This window comes from Echeneis naucrates, chromosome 18 (assembly GCF_900963305.1).
Source record: "Echeneis naucrates chromosome 18, fEcheNa1.1, whole genome shotgun sequence".
Taxonomy (NCBI): domain Eukaryota; kingdom Metazoa; phylum Chordata; class Actinopteri; order Carangiformes; family Echeneidae; genus Echeneis; species Echeneis naucrates.
In genome coordinates this window covers 14744965-14758071 of record NC_042528.1, presented here as the reverse complement: position 1 = coordinate 14758071, position 13107 = coordinate 14744965, and the positions used below count along the sequence as shown (strand labels likewise).

The 13107-nt window shown below is 43.4% G+C and overlaps 1 protein-coding gene across 1 annotated transcript; it reads right to left on the bottom strand.

The window, feature by feature from the left end:
• Positions 1 to 2888: 2888 nt before the first annotated feature.
• On the bottom strand, positions 2889 to 6090 carry LOC115059314 (uncharacterized protein K02A2.6-like). Its single transcript, XM_029526969.1, is given in 3 exon segments — positions 2889 to 3910; positions 3913 to 5501; positions 5711 to 6090. Coding segments are annotated over 3 exon segments (2991 nt in total).
• Between the last annotated feature and the right edge of the window lie 7017 nt (positions 6091 to 13107).

Sequence of the window (13107 nt, the reverse complement as noted above, 5' to 3'; positions counted from 1 at the left end):
GTACCGCAGTTGATCGTGATGATTCAAATCAAATCAAATCAAATCAGATTTATTTGTATAGCGCCAAATCATAACAAAGTTACATCAAGGCACTTTACATATAGAGCAGGTCTAGACCAAACTCTTTATAAATTTATTTAAAGAGACCCAACAGATCCCCCGATGAGCAAGCACTTGGCAACAGTGGCAAGGAAAAACTTCCTTTAAGAGGCAGAAACCTCGAGCAGAACCAGGCTCAGGGGGGGCGGCCATCTGCCTCGACTTGCAGGCAAGTGTGGACAATCAATCCCTATGTTCTTACACATGATCTAATACATCCCACATTGTATCACAATTGTATCACAATTCTATCCTGTCAAGATCAGTAACCTGATTGACTGAAAGACTGTAATTTCATGCCAACTCACCTGCTGATCAGCTTCCTTATTACAAGGAACCTACCCACTGACCCAACACAGCGCCTTACTCAACTACAGAGAGTAATATGAACACCTTCTCATCAAACTTGACAGGTCCTTTTGTCAGACTCTGTTTTCGTTGTCTTGTACACTTCCTGCTTTATTTTGAAAATCTTGTGTTCCATGTTGTTGTTTGCCGTTTACTTCCCCTCTTTGTTCTTTTTCCCGCCATGAGTTGATTCCTAATTTGTTTCACCTGTGTTGGTTCCTGTGTATTTAAACCCCGCCCCATTCCCCATGTCTCTGCCAGATTGTCTTTGTTACCTCCCGTGTGCTAAGCTCTCTCGCATACCCAGTTGTTTGCTCCCAGCGTATGACCGGACTGTTTTTTTATGTTTGATTTTCCTGCCTACTCCTTGCCTGTTTTGTCTGCCTGATCCTGCCAGCGTTTTTGTGTATGACCCCTGTGTATAACGACATTCACAGGAGATTTGAATAGCAGGCCAGGGGTCAGGTTCATCTTCGTTTTTTTCCACAAGTGGCTTACATCATGGGCATAAAGCCGGGAGAATGGATCAAGTTTGAGTTGAGGATGGCTCCTTATCCAGTGGATATAAAGTTGGGGATGTATCACCTCTACACAGACGTGGTACAACATCAGGTGGTGGGCAACACTTACGCACCTCTCTTGAGAATCGTCAATGGACAAGGAACATACGGGGACATGATCACACAATATTTCAACCTCGCTTACTATCTGTCCGTGGCCAAGAACCACATTGAAAACATTCGCACAGAGATTAAATCGGATCAAAACCTACCCGTTGATTTCATCTTTGGCCAGATGGTGTTGAAATTACATTTCAGACCCGTCAAAACTCTTTCTGCCATATAGACCCCCACCATTTTGTAAGTTATTATGAAAACCAATTAGGAGGAGCATTTCCCGGCTGTTACAGGTCCCCTATAATGTACAAGAGAGGTATAGGCTCTGTATTTAGCAAGTTATTTCGTTTTGTAGCACCTTTGGTGAGAAAGGGCTTTGCCGTCGCTAAACCTCATATCAAAAACGGCTGCCAAAAGCATAGCCTCCAAAGTGTTTACCCACACTGTGGGTAAATTAGCCGGCAGCAGCGGGCAAGAGAACCCAGGATCTCAAGAGTGGGCCGGAGGTATCATGGTTTTGGCCAGAAGACCTAGGAAGAGACCTCCCAGGGAGCGTGTTGTTTCGGAAGGAACCACAGTGAAAAATGCAGAGGAGGAGTCAAGAAGAAGAAGGCGTTAGTCGAAAGAAATCGTGCTAAAGGGAGGAACTCGTGCTCCGGAGGTATATTTCTTTAATAAATGGCCTTATGACATCACAAACCAAATGCAGTATGGTGGAGCTGGATTTATTTTCGGCACCCATGACCCAGCTGTCTATCAACGAAAAACTCTATACAGAGGTCTTGCCTTTATTCACGATTATGGATGGCGTAGAGTTTTTTATACCGGGAGACGGTGACAAATATCTAGATCTGAACGACACCTTGCTGTGTCCCCCTGCGGTGAAAATCACCAACGCAGATGGTTCGAACCTGGCCAACGACGCCCGTGTGAGCCTGATCAATTATCCTCTGAATACAATTTTCAGTCAACGTTATTCTGGGAGACAAATTGATATCGCAATCCAGCGCCACTCACCCGTACAGGGCCATGATAGAAACATTACTCAACTTTTCAGAAGATGCCTTAAAAAGTTAGTTCAGTGCCAGGCTATTCTACAAAGACACGGCGGGAGCTAAGGACTCTCTGGTCGTCACCAACGGACCCAACAAAGGCCTGTGCGAAAGAGCCACTTCCACCTCGAGTCCAAAGAGCTTCACCTGCTGGGACATCTTCTACATTTTTTTCAGTGAGAGGCTTCTTTTGAATGCAGTGGATTTGAGAGTCAAGCTGACCAGAGCCAGCGAGGCCCCCGCAATGCATTTAGGACATGCGGCAGCCTAACAAAGGGCAACGCTCTCTACCCTTTGGCCCGGATGAATGTGAAAACTTATTCCATCCCAGGTGTGGTGTATTCACGAGAGGGAGGCCGACATGCTGCTCATGGCTTGTTTATTCCGCCATCAGGCTTCACTGAACACTGCGCATGCGCGCTCACCTTGACCTGGTTACACACAGATCTGGCTAACGTAGATCGGGAACATAGTACCATACATTACCTAGCAGGTAAATTAACAGGTGGTGATTCAATACACCACATTATCTCTCCTTTTAGCTGAGAATAACCATGGGAATATTAACATCAATTTTTCTTTTCAGTTATTAAACACTTATTGTCAGGTGACAAGTAACATGAAATGGCTACAATAGAACTCCAATAATGCTTAATAACATTATGTAGCATTTTAGATATTATCATTTCTGATTCACATTATACAGTATAAGTACTGCAGGCAATTTGGCAACAACCAATCATGACCATTTAGACAGTGTAGACATACAGTCTCATTGCATAAATCTTTTGGGTGGTTTAGTAACTCGTGTGGAGCGCCTCAGAGCCACAGGTTCAGGCTCCAGGGGCTCCGGTGACTGCACAGTGGAGTCAGCAATGTCCTGTGAACTACTACAGTCCTTGCCAACTAGCTGTTCAACACGAGGGTCAGTTAACACTGGATCAGGTTTAGCCGTGGCCCGAGCTCTGAGCTGGTCACCATGGCGTCTGTGTACTGTGTTAGAATCTCGCTCTCTGACCTCATATGACACAGGGCCAGTCTGTCTCACCACCGACCCCGGAATCCACTTGGGGTCTCCTCCCATAGTGCTACGCAGGTACACAGCATCATCCATGCAAAATGATCGGTCTGCAGCACTGCGGTCATGGCGGTCTTTCTGTTGATACTGTTTTTTGCGCACTGTCTCTTTTGTGCAAGGCTTCAGGAAATCCAGCCTTGTACGGACATGTCTGTGTAAAAACAGATCAACTGGGGACTGCCCTGTTGTGCAGTTTGGCGTCGTCCGATATTGCAACAGAAACAGGGACAGTCTGTCATCAATGTTCATGGTTGTGTTGGCAAGTATTTTCATACCTGTTTTAAACGTCTGGACGTACCTCTCCGCCAGACCATTTGTAGCAGGATGTCCTGGGGCGCTTGTTGTGTGCAGAATCCCATTCTGCTTGACAAAGGTCTGAAACTCATCAGACGTGAAAGTGGTGGCTTTGTCTGTAGCAATTTGCTCCGGCAGTCCATAGGAGGCGAACAGTCTCCTCAGCCTCGTCACAGTAGCCTGCGAAGTGATTTGTGACATCCGAAACACTTCCAACCACTTAGTATAAGCATCCACAACAATCAAAAACATGCTGTTCAGAAAAGGTCCGGCAAAGTCTAAATGAAGTCTTTTCCAGGACTCACCTGGGAATTCCCACAGGTTTAGTGGGACGTTTTGAGGCCTCTTTTGCTCCAGTTGACATGTTTCACATTCTTTGCACATTTTCTCCACATCAGAGTCAAGGTTTGGCCACCATGCAAACGAGCAAGCGCTTTAGTCTTCACAATACCTTGATGCCCTGAGTGAATTTCCTGTAACACCGCTTTTCTCATTTTTGAGGGTACAATGACTCTGGTCCCCCAAAGTACACAACCTTGCCCTGTAGATAACTCATTTCTCTTGGTGAAAAACACTTTCAATGTGTCTCCTACTTTGTCCGGCCAGCCTTCCATGACATATTTGTAGACACGGGCTAGCTCACTGTCAGTGCGTGTCATCTGGGCTACTGAAGCGGCTTTGAGCGGTGCCGTTTGTAGATGTTCTGCAAGCAGTGAGTGGACAGTAGCCGATGCTACTGTGGTTCCTGTGTCGCTGGTCTCAGGTAAAGGGCAACGGGAGAGTCCATCAGCATTACTGTGCTCTTCCGACTTACGATAGACAATGTTATAGTCATAAGCTGACAGTATAATTGCCCACCGCTGAATGTGTGCAGCGGCCAATGTGGGCAGACTCTTGTGCTCGCCAAAAAGTGTCAACAGGGGGTGATGGTCTGTAACTAAAGTAAAATGTCTGCCCCACAAATACTGGTGGAATTTCTTTACACCATAAATCAGTCCAAGAGCTTCCTTGTCTATTTGAGAATACTTTTTCTCTGCCGGAGACAAGGTGCGGGAAGCATAAGCGATTGGTCGCTCCTCTCCATTTGCCATGGTGTGTTGGATCACAGCTCCGATGCCATATGCCGAGACATCGCATGCTAGAGTGAGAGGGAGACTGGGATCATAGTGTGCTAAAACCTGGTTGCTCGTCAACAAGTCTTTGCACTTCACAAAAGCAGACTGTTCTGCCTCAGTCCATTTCCAAACAACATTTCCTCTCAACAGTGTGTACAGAGGTGCCAACACTGTGCTCTGTTGGGGCAAAAATCTCCTGTAATAGTTAACCAGTCCCAAAAAGGCTTGTAGCTCCTTAACATTGGTAGGTGCAGGAGCCTCATGTATTGCTCTCACTTTTTCCTCTGAAGGGTGAATGCCACGCTCGTCCAGTACGTGGCCCAAATACTCGAGCTGAGTTTTCCCAAACTCACACTTTGAGCTCTTTACTCATAGTCCATTGTCCTGTAGGCGTTGCAGAACTCTTTGAAGGTTGTGGAGGTGATCTTCCTCTGAGCGTCCCATAATGAGAAGATCATCAAGGAAGACAACCACCGGTAAGTCTTTCATTATGTTTTCCATAATCTGCTGGAAGATTGAGGGAGCGGAACTGATTCCGAAAGGAAGCCTGTTGTACACAAACAGCCCCCTGTGGGTGTTGATGGTAGTGTATTTCTTTGAGTCGTCATCCAACAGAACTTGCTGATAAGCTGCTGCTAAGTCAATCTTAGAGAAAATCTTACCTCCACTAAGGGTAGCTAAAGGCTCTTCCAGCCTAGGTAAGGGGTAAGTGTCTGTTTCAAGTGCCTGATTAACTGACACCTTATAATCACCACACAGGCGAAGTGACTGATCCTTTTTAACCAGAAGAACTATCGGTGCTGCCCAATCACTATGCTTAACCGGAGAAATAATGTTAGCTTCCTCCAGCCTTTTGAGTTCACTCTCTACTCTTTCCTTCATTGCAAAAGGGAGGGGCCTGTGTTTGCAGAATTTAGGAGTCACATCTGGTTTGACATTGATTGTGGCTTTAATGTCTTTGAGAGTCCCTAACTCCTCATTAAACACTTGTCAGCTGTCTCCATGTTTAGGGCGATCTCAAACGCTCTGGCAAACGTGAGGTTATCCTTGGAGAGTAACCTCCGCTGGCAGGCGTCGTTCCTTATTCCACTGACGAACCAATCTCACAGTGATGCATCCAGGTTTGCGCCAAACTCACAGTTGGCGGCACATTGCTTCAGCTCCGCTACGTACTGCGCAACCAGCTGAGCAGCTTTCTGATTGCACCGGTTGAAGCGGAATCTCTCAGCCACCAAAAACGGCTTTAGCTCAAAATGTTCTTTTAAAACAGTCACAATCTCATCATATGTCTTCTCTTTGGGCTTGAGGGGCTGAACTAGATTTCTCAAAAGTCCGTATGTAGTTGCGCCCATTACACTCAATAGCATGGCAACATGCTTATCGGTCTCAATGTGGTTAGCTTCGAAAAACTGTTCCAGCCGTTCAATATAGGCCGACCACGGCTCGTTTTCCAGCCGAAACTCATCAATTCTTCCGAACAGGGCCATTGTACTCACTAGTACCGACACCGTGTGTCTTTCCTTCCCCGCGAAGAAAACAAACTTTTATCCTCGTCGCCAATGTGGTGTATTCACGAGAGGGAGGCCGACATGCTGCTCATGGCTTGTTTATTCCGCCATCAGGCTTCACTGAACACTGCGCATGCGCGCTCACCTTGACCTGGTTACACACAGATCTGGCTAACTTAGATCGGGAACATAGTACCATACATTAACTGGCAGGTAAATTAACAGGTGGTGATTCAATACACCACACCGGGGGATTCTCGAATATGTAACCAAGAGAATCTGTTTCTGGGGACCATGTCCAAATACATTGTTTTGGCTATGGTGCACCACAAAGCTTTCACGGGTAGAAGAGACTTGTCTCCTTTCAGTTTTATCAACAACGATGTGAGCTTTTCAACCTCAATTTAACTGAGGGGTGTCCGTCAGAGAGTTTTACAGCATGTTTACCGCCACTGGGAGACACTTGAAAGATTTACCTCTGAGCATCAACATTTGAGCAAGGCTACTCTCTGTTTGTCTTTAACCTCAACGCCGCTGAAGACGCTGATGCCTTGTCCCCCGTTTCCAACAGAAATTTAAGGCTGGAAATGAGATTCAGGGTACCTCATATCACCACCCTGATCGTTTGCACTTGCTACAAATCTATTTTGAAAATCAACTCCAAACGACAAGTACTGGAGGATTACAACTAAAGTCAAACACACACACACACAAAATGAAACCTGAAACCAGTTGCCTTTACTGACATCATCTTTCAGAATTCCGGCCTACAAGATTGTGAACACACATCTGGGACAGGAGCCCGGAGAACATTGGCTGGCTCTTAGTCTGGAAGAAGATGGAACGTGGATTTTTTTCGACTCTTGGATTCTCACCCAATTTTGTATACTCCCCTAAAGACATTTTAACTTTTTTAGAAAAACGTTGCAAAACCTTGTTATATCATGGCAGACAGCTGCAACACACCCTGTCTACGGCCTGCGGTACATACAAAAAATCTTCTCCTCTTTTTCAAAACCTCCTCATCCGACATTTTATCTACACTTGTTTTCCCTCCGCTGCAACGATTGTGAATCAACTGCACCAATAATTTAAGACCACCGTCCATCATAAGAGACATGTTGGACTGCACCAGTTCGTCTAGGAGATTCTGAAGGGTGGAGAGACCCCCGTCAGTGCTCTCTGCTCTTAACAGGACACGCTCTTAATCAGCCTGTCCTCTCTCAGCTCCATCTGTACAATGTCACGAGGCTGTGCTTGTGAGAAGACTCTTTCAGACAGCTCATGAGCGGCTCCCATCACACCCCCGTAAAATTCTCCATAATCGGCTATGACCGATGGAGTTGGGAAATGTAAAATTTGTCCTATTTCTATGTTGTTGAATGCATCTCAAATCACTTCCCTTGGAGATCCTACATCCCCATCCTCTCCCTCTCTCTCCCCCTCCCCCTCTACCTCTCGCCCTCTGTCCCCCCCCTCCCCCTCCCTCTCCTCCTCTGCCCCTGAAACTACACCAACATTTCCCCCATCCTGAGTATGAACATCCAACAGTTGTATGGCCCTGTCATGGCTCCTCTGTAGGGTGATTGGGTTCTGTAGGGCGATCTGCCTCTTTTGGATGTTGAGCTGCATCTTCTGGACGGTGATCTGGGTCTTTTGGACGTTGATCTGCGTCTTCTGGATGTTGATCTGGGTCTGTAGGATGATCTGGGTCTTTTGCTGATCTACCTCTTCTTTCGCACAAATTCCTCCTCTTCTCCTTCCTGTAGTCTGAAAAATATTACAAGACACATCCGTTTATGCCAATAATTTTTTACATTTTTTAATTTTTATTTTATTTCCCTCTGAGCCATACACGAGTGAAGCAACGATGGATATGACGTCAGCTTTGCTCTGTTTCGCCAGGGCGATTAATGCAGGTACACAGTTTGAAGTAATGGCGGATGTTTTTTAGAGTTGAAAACAACCAGAGTTAAAAAGATACTTACAACTAGGAAAACAAACACTGTTGCTGGTACTTCTGTTGGTGGAGGAAGAAGAAGAAGAAGAAGAACTGCCTGAAGATTTGTAGGATCTTTTCCTGGATTCTTCTCCAGTTTCTGATCAACGTTCCTCCAGGTCCTGAAATGATTTTTTACCCTTGTTCGGACCTGCTTCTTCAGCCATGGGTTTCTGGAAGCCTTCAACCTCTGGTATGGTCTCTGGTACAGCCTCTGGTATGGGCTCAGCTGCTGTGTAAGAACTTTCTCTGAAAACTCTCTCAATTTCATCCAGATTTCATCCAGCTCCCTTTCCGGCAGGGAAAAATATGGTAAGAAATAACATGAAAAAATATTGTCATGAATATAAATCTTGAGATAAAGACGCAACACTTTCCTTCAGGAAAATCATCAAACGTAAGAAACTTGAAGTCACCCTCTACAAGACCGTCTGTAAAAACAAGTCTTTTAAAAAAATATATACATCACAAAAACATTTCAGAAACATTCAATTAAGTGCGTTATCTTAGAATTACTTACTGTTCTTCTTTTTTCTTTTTTTTTTTTTTTTTCTTCCACCGGGTCCAAGAGTGGTCAGCTGATCACAACTTGTCAATTGTCCGCTGGGTCCGTGTCATCAACTGATCACAACTTGTCGTTCGAATGTTTTCTGGACACATTAGAGTCCAACATCTTGTCCCTCAAGACTCACCCTAACACTTTTTTTTTACCCTTCATAGATAAAAAAAACTTTTGACCAAGTGTAATAAAACATGTCAGAGTCAGGGTCTTGTCCTTTCTTGGAATGAGAAGACAGACTCACTGGTCATTTCATCCTGACTTGTTCTTTGTAAACTTCATGGAGAGAGAAACACAAGTTTCAGATTATGTAACACACTCTGTCTACCTTTTAATGTGAAGACAGACTCACCGGTCATTTGGTCCTGACTGGTACTTTGTAAACTTCATGGAGAGAGAAACACAAGTTTCAGATTAGTCTAAATGCTTATATTTAACACTCTCTGTCTACCTTGTAATGTGAATATCATTGGTTTAAAAACACTTTACTTTCATCTTGACTGGTTCTCTGTAAACTTCATAGAAAGAGAAACACAACTTTCAGATTATTTAACACTATCTGTCTACCTTGTAATGTGAATATCATGGGTTTTTAAAAACATACTCTATTTGCTTTCAACACTTTGTGGTTTCCTCTCCTTTCACTACAGCAGAGGATTATGTCCTACCTCTTCTCCAGTCAACCTGTAAATGACTTTGGCACTCTTCTTCTAATACCAGCCCTTGAACGATCTGATTGGTTGCGACCTCATCACTAGGGGAGTGGTTAAGGGGTGGGTAAATGCTGTCATTGGTCGACTAGGGCGGGGTCAAAAGGTCAACTAAGATCAAGAAGGTGTTCATATTACTCTCTATAACTACTGTCAGCCTCTCTCACCAGCCTGACAGCTCATGCTTCTCCATTACTCTGTCAATTCATCTTGATTTTCATTGTTCAAAATTGTATCATCTGGCAATAGCTTCAAACTCTTCAAACTCTTGCAAATTGTACAATGATAAGTTTTTTTTCTCTTTTTTTTGGGGGGGGGGTGTGTCATTTTCTATAGAAGATGGGACAGAAATATAATTAGATTTAGAAAAGAATAATGCTAAAGAAAAGAGATCAAATTGTTAGTTCACAGGAACAAGATGACCTGTGTAGTTATAGATGAAATGAGTCCAGTTTTAACAGAAAACCTAAGCTGTCTGTGCAAAGCTGTACCGAACTGTCACAGCAGTTGAATATGACAACAGTTCAAGGGAAGGTCTGTCCTTCAAAGATAAAATTAAACATGAAATATGTCCATCTGCCTATGATGAAAATATTGTATAAAAAGCATGGCTTCAAGAAGAAAAGATATGTCAACTTTGCAAAAAGAGTAGAGAGAGAGTATCTGAGTAGCAGTGAGTGATGGATGCAGGAAAAACAAATGACACTACAGTTTTGGGAATCAAGGAAAGGGAGAGGGAGAGGGTGGGGGGGTTGATTGATGTGTTATGCTCAGTCTGTTGTTGCTGCAGAAGCAATTAGATAATAGGGCTGGATCAGCAGCACACAGCTTGTTCCAACACCATTAGAGATTAGCTTGAGAGAGCTGTTTCACTGCCTGCTGGATGTAGACCTGTGCTGTCTTTATAGATTAGCCCCAAGAAGCACCCCTCAGTTCTTTTAGACACTTCGTAAGTACCCTGTATCCACATACCCATTAGTTCCTGCCCCCACCCTTTTCAACTTAGTCCTCCAATTCCTTTGTGACTGCACTGACCTCAACACATTTAAATCACTGCTCAAGGCTTATCTTTTAAAATCTGCTTTTAATATTTGATTGTCTTGATATTTTCTTTATAATGTTATGGTCATGGGCAGTGCTGTTGCCCCACAATAAGAAGGTTGCAGGTTCAGTTCCTGACCTGGGTCCTTTCTGTGCAGAGTTTGCATTTTCTCCGGGTTTCTCCAGGTACTCTTGTTTCCTCTCACTGTCCAAAGACATGCATATCTAGGTTAAATGGTGTGTGTTGGCCCTGTGATGGACTGGCGACCTGTCCAGGTTGTACCCCCCCACCACCTTTCCCAGAACGTTGCCTGGGATTGGCTTCAGAACTCTGCAACCCAGAAATGGAAAAGTGGTAGAAGATGGATGGTTATTATGGTTTTTTTCTCTTCTCTAAAATGTTTCTAATGTGGTTTAATTTATTGTATTGTATGATTTTACTGCTGTATTGACTGTTCCTGTAAACAGTCTTTGAGCATTGTTCAAAGCGCTCTATAAATAAAATGTATTGTTAATTACCCTTGGATCATCTGGTGTTTCACTCCCATCAGTAAAGCAATCATGCAAAGATGAGTCTCTCTATCCAATCTAGGCCATCTACTTCGGCTGCTTCTCATGTGAACCTGCCCCTGGAGGATATCCCTCAATGAAGTTTCTGCACCCGTGACCTGGAAATGAAAAAGCGGTCGAGGACGGATGGATGGAAGTTTCTGCATCATTGCATTCCAATGAAAGCCCCTCCTTTCACATATGATGATGAGTCTCACTTGTCTTTCATGGTTTAGATTTCTTGAAATCATATATTTATTTATTCTTTTAATACACCTGATGGCTACTCAAGGACATCATTCGTGATGTCACTTTGGGTCATCCAAGTCGTAACTCTTCTCTTGGTATAAGATGACTGTGAAATACTCAAAATAAATAATAATTTCACAATAAATAATTGTGAAAGTCCTTGTAAATAGGGTCACACCCCAGTTGGACAACTATTTGTTAGTATCATTTGTTGCTCCTAACTAGAGGGACAGAAAGGTGAACGGGCTAACACAGAGAAGGGCAGAAGTGAACCGGATCCTGAAAACAACAGCCTTAAGGAGTTTTGACCAGGTCTGGCCTGCTTTAAAAATAAATCCCATGTCCATACTATCCTTCTTCCCTAGGTATGGGCAGGGCTTACTGGAAAAATAAATATTGTATTGAATCCACATAATGAGTGTCACTTTTTGAACTGAATTACTGAAGTAAATAAAGGTTTTGACGATAGTCTTATGAAAATTGTTAAAATGCATCTTAAAATGCATTTTCTGCGAATATGTCTGACATATTTTGCATTTGATCTCTGCTAAACTGGCAAAAGACATGGTGAGGATAATTGACTAGAAATCACAATCAAGTTTGGAATCATATCCTTGCATTTTGCCCAATCACTATTGTTCTTGAACATGGAGGAACTTCAACAGTGGAAGAGGAGGCATAAATTTGCTTCGTGGTAGGAAGGAAGATGAAGAAGGCAAAGATTAAGTCCCTGATGTAATCAGAGCCACACTGGTGGATCATGTTATAAACAATGGAACTTCAATTGAAGCAAGTTAAAGAGTATTGTCGAATATAAGATTAAATATAAATTAATAATTGCAACTGGGAAAAGTCAATTATTTATGTAATATACAACAGTGGTGCTGCAGTGACTCCTTAATTCTTTTGGTGCTGTTCACCATTATGCTGAGACAGACACTGTAATGGAATGAAGGGAGAGTGGTGGTGGCAGTGAGGAGGGGCAGAGGGGAAGTTGGATAGAATGAAATTCATTAAAAAGAGGAGGGGTAACTGGTATGTTGTAAATTGACTGCAGGGCGCCAGGAGGACTGATGAAGGGGAAAAAGAATATTTTAAATCGCTGATGCATTTATCCAAAGACATAAGATATACACCGATTAGGTACAACATTATGATCACCTGCCTAATATTGTGTTGGTCCTCCTTTTGCTGCTAAAACAGCCCTGATCCGTTGAGTCCACTAGACCCAGGAAGGTGTGCTGTCATATCTGGTCCCAAGATGTTATCAGCAGGTCCTTTATCTGGTAAGTTGCAAAGTGGGGACCCCGTGGATCAGATTTGTTTGCCGTCAACATCTCAGAATCATTCACTGTTAAAAATTACCAGCATTTCACAATAATTAGCAGTATTATTTTACAGTAGCTTCTTGTAAGTTCCCCTGTAATATCCCAATGAATACTTGTAAAAACTACAGTATCCTTGGATTTTACAGCATTTAACAGTTATTTTCAGTGAAATATTGTATTTTCAATTATATCCAGGCACGTCACATGACGTATCCGAACTCAGCACTGAGCCATTTCCGATTTCTCCTCTGGGCTGAATGGAGAAGGTGAGTTACCTGCATGACGTCTGTTTGCAATACACCCATGTTAATTTAAATTGATATTAATATTTACTTTCAAATGAACGTTTATCACATGGCACAGTTCATATTTTGTTAGCAAGTGCCCGAAATTGTCACATGCTTTCTCACAGTATTTGCTAATAGTGATAGCTGTCCAACACCATTAGAGATTAGCTTGATTAGCTATCCAGTCAGCTAGTTTAGCTAGCTAGCTACTGGAGATGTGACACGGCCTCGAGTACTGCATCCTGCTGCTCCTAATGTCATACTTCAAAGAGCT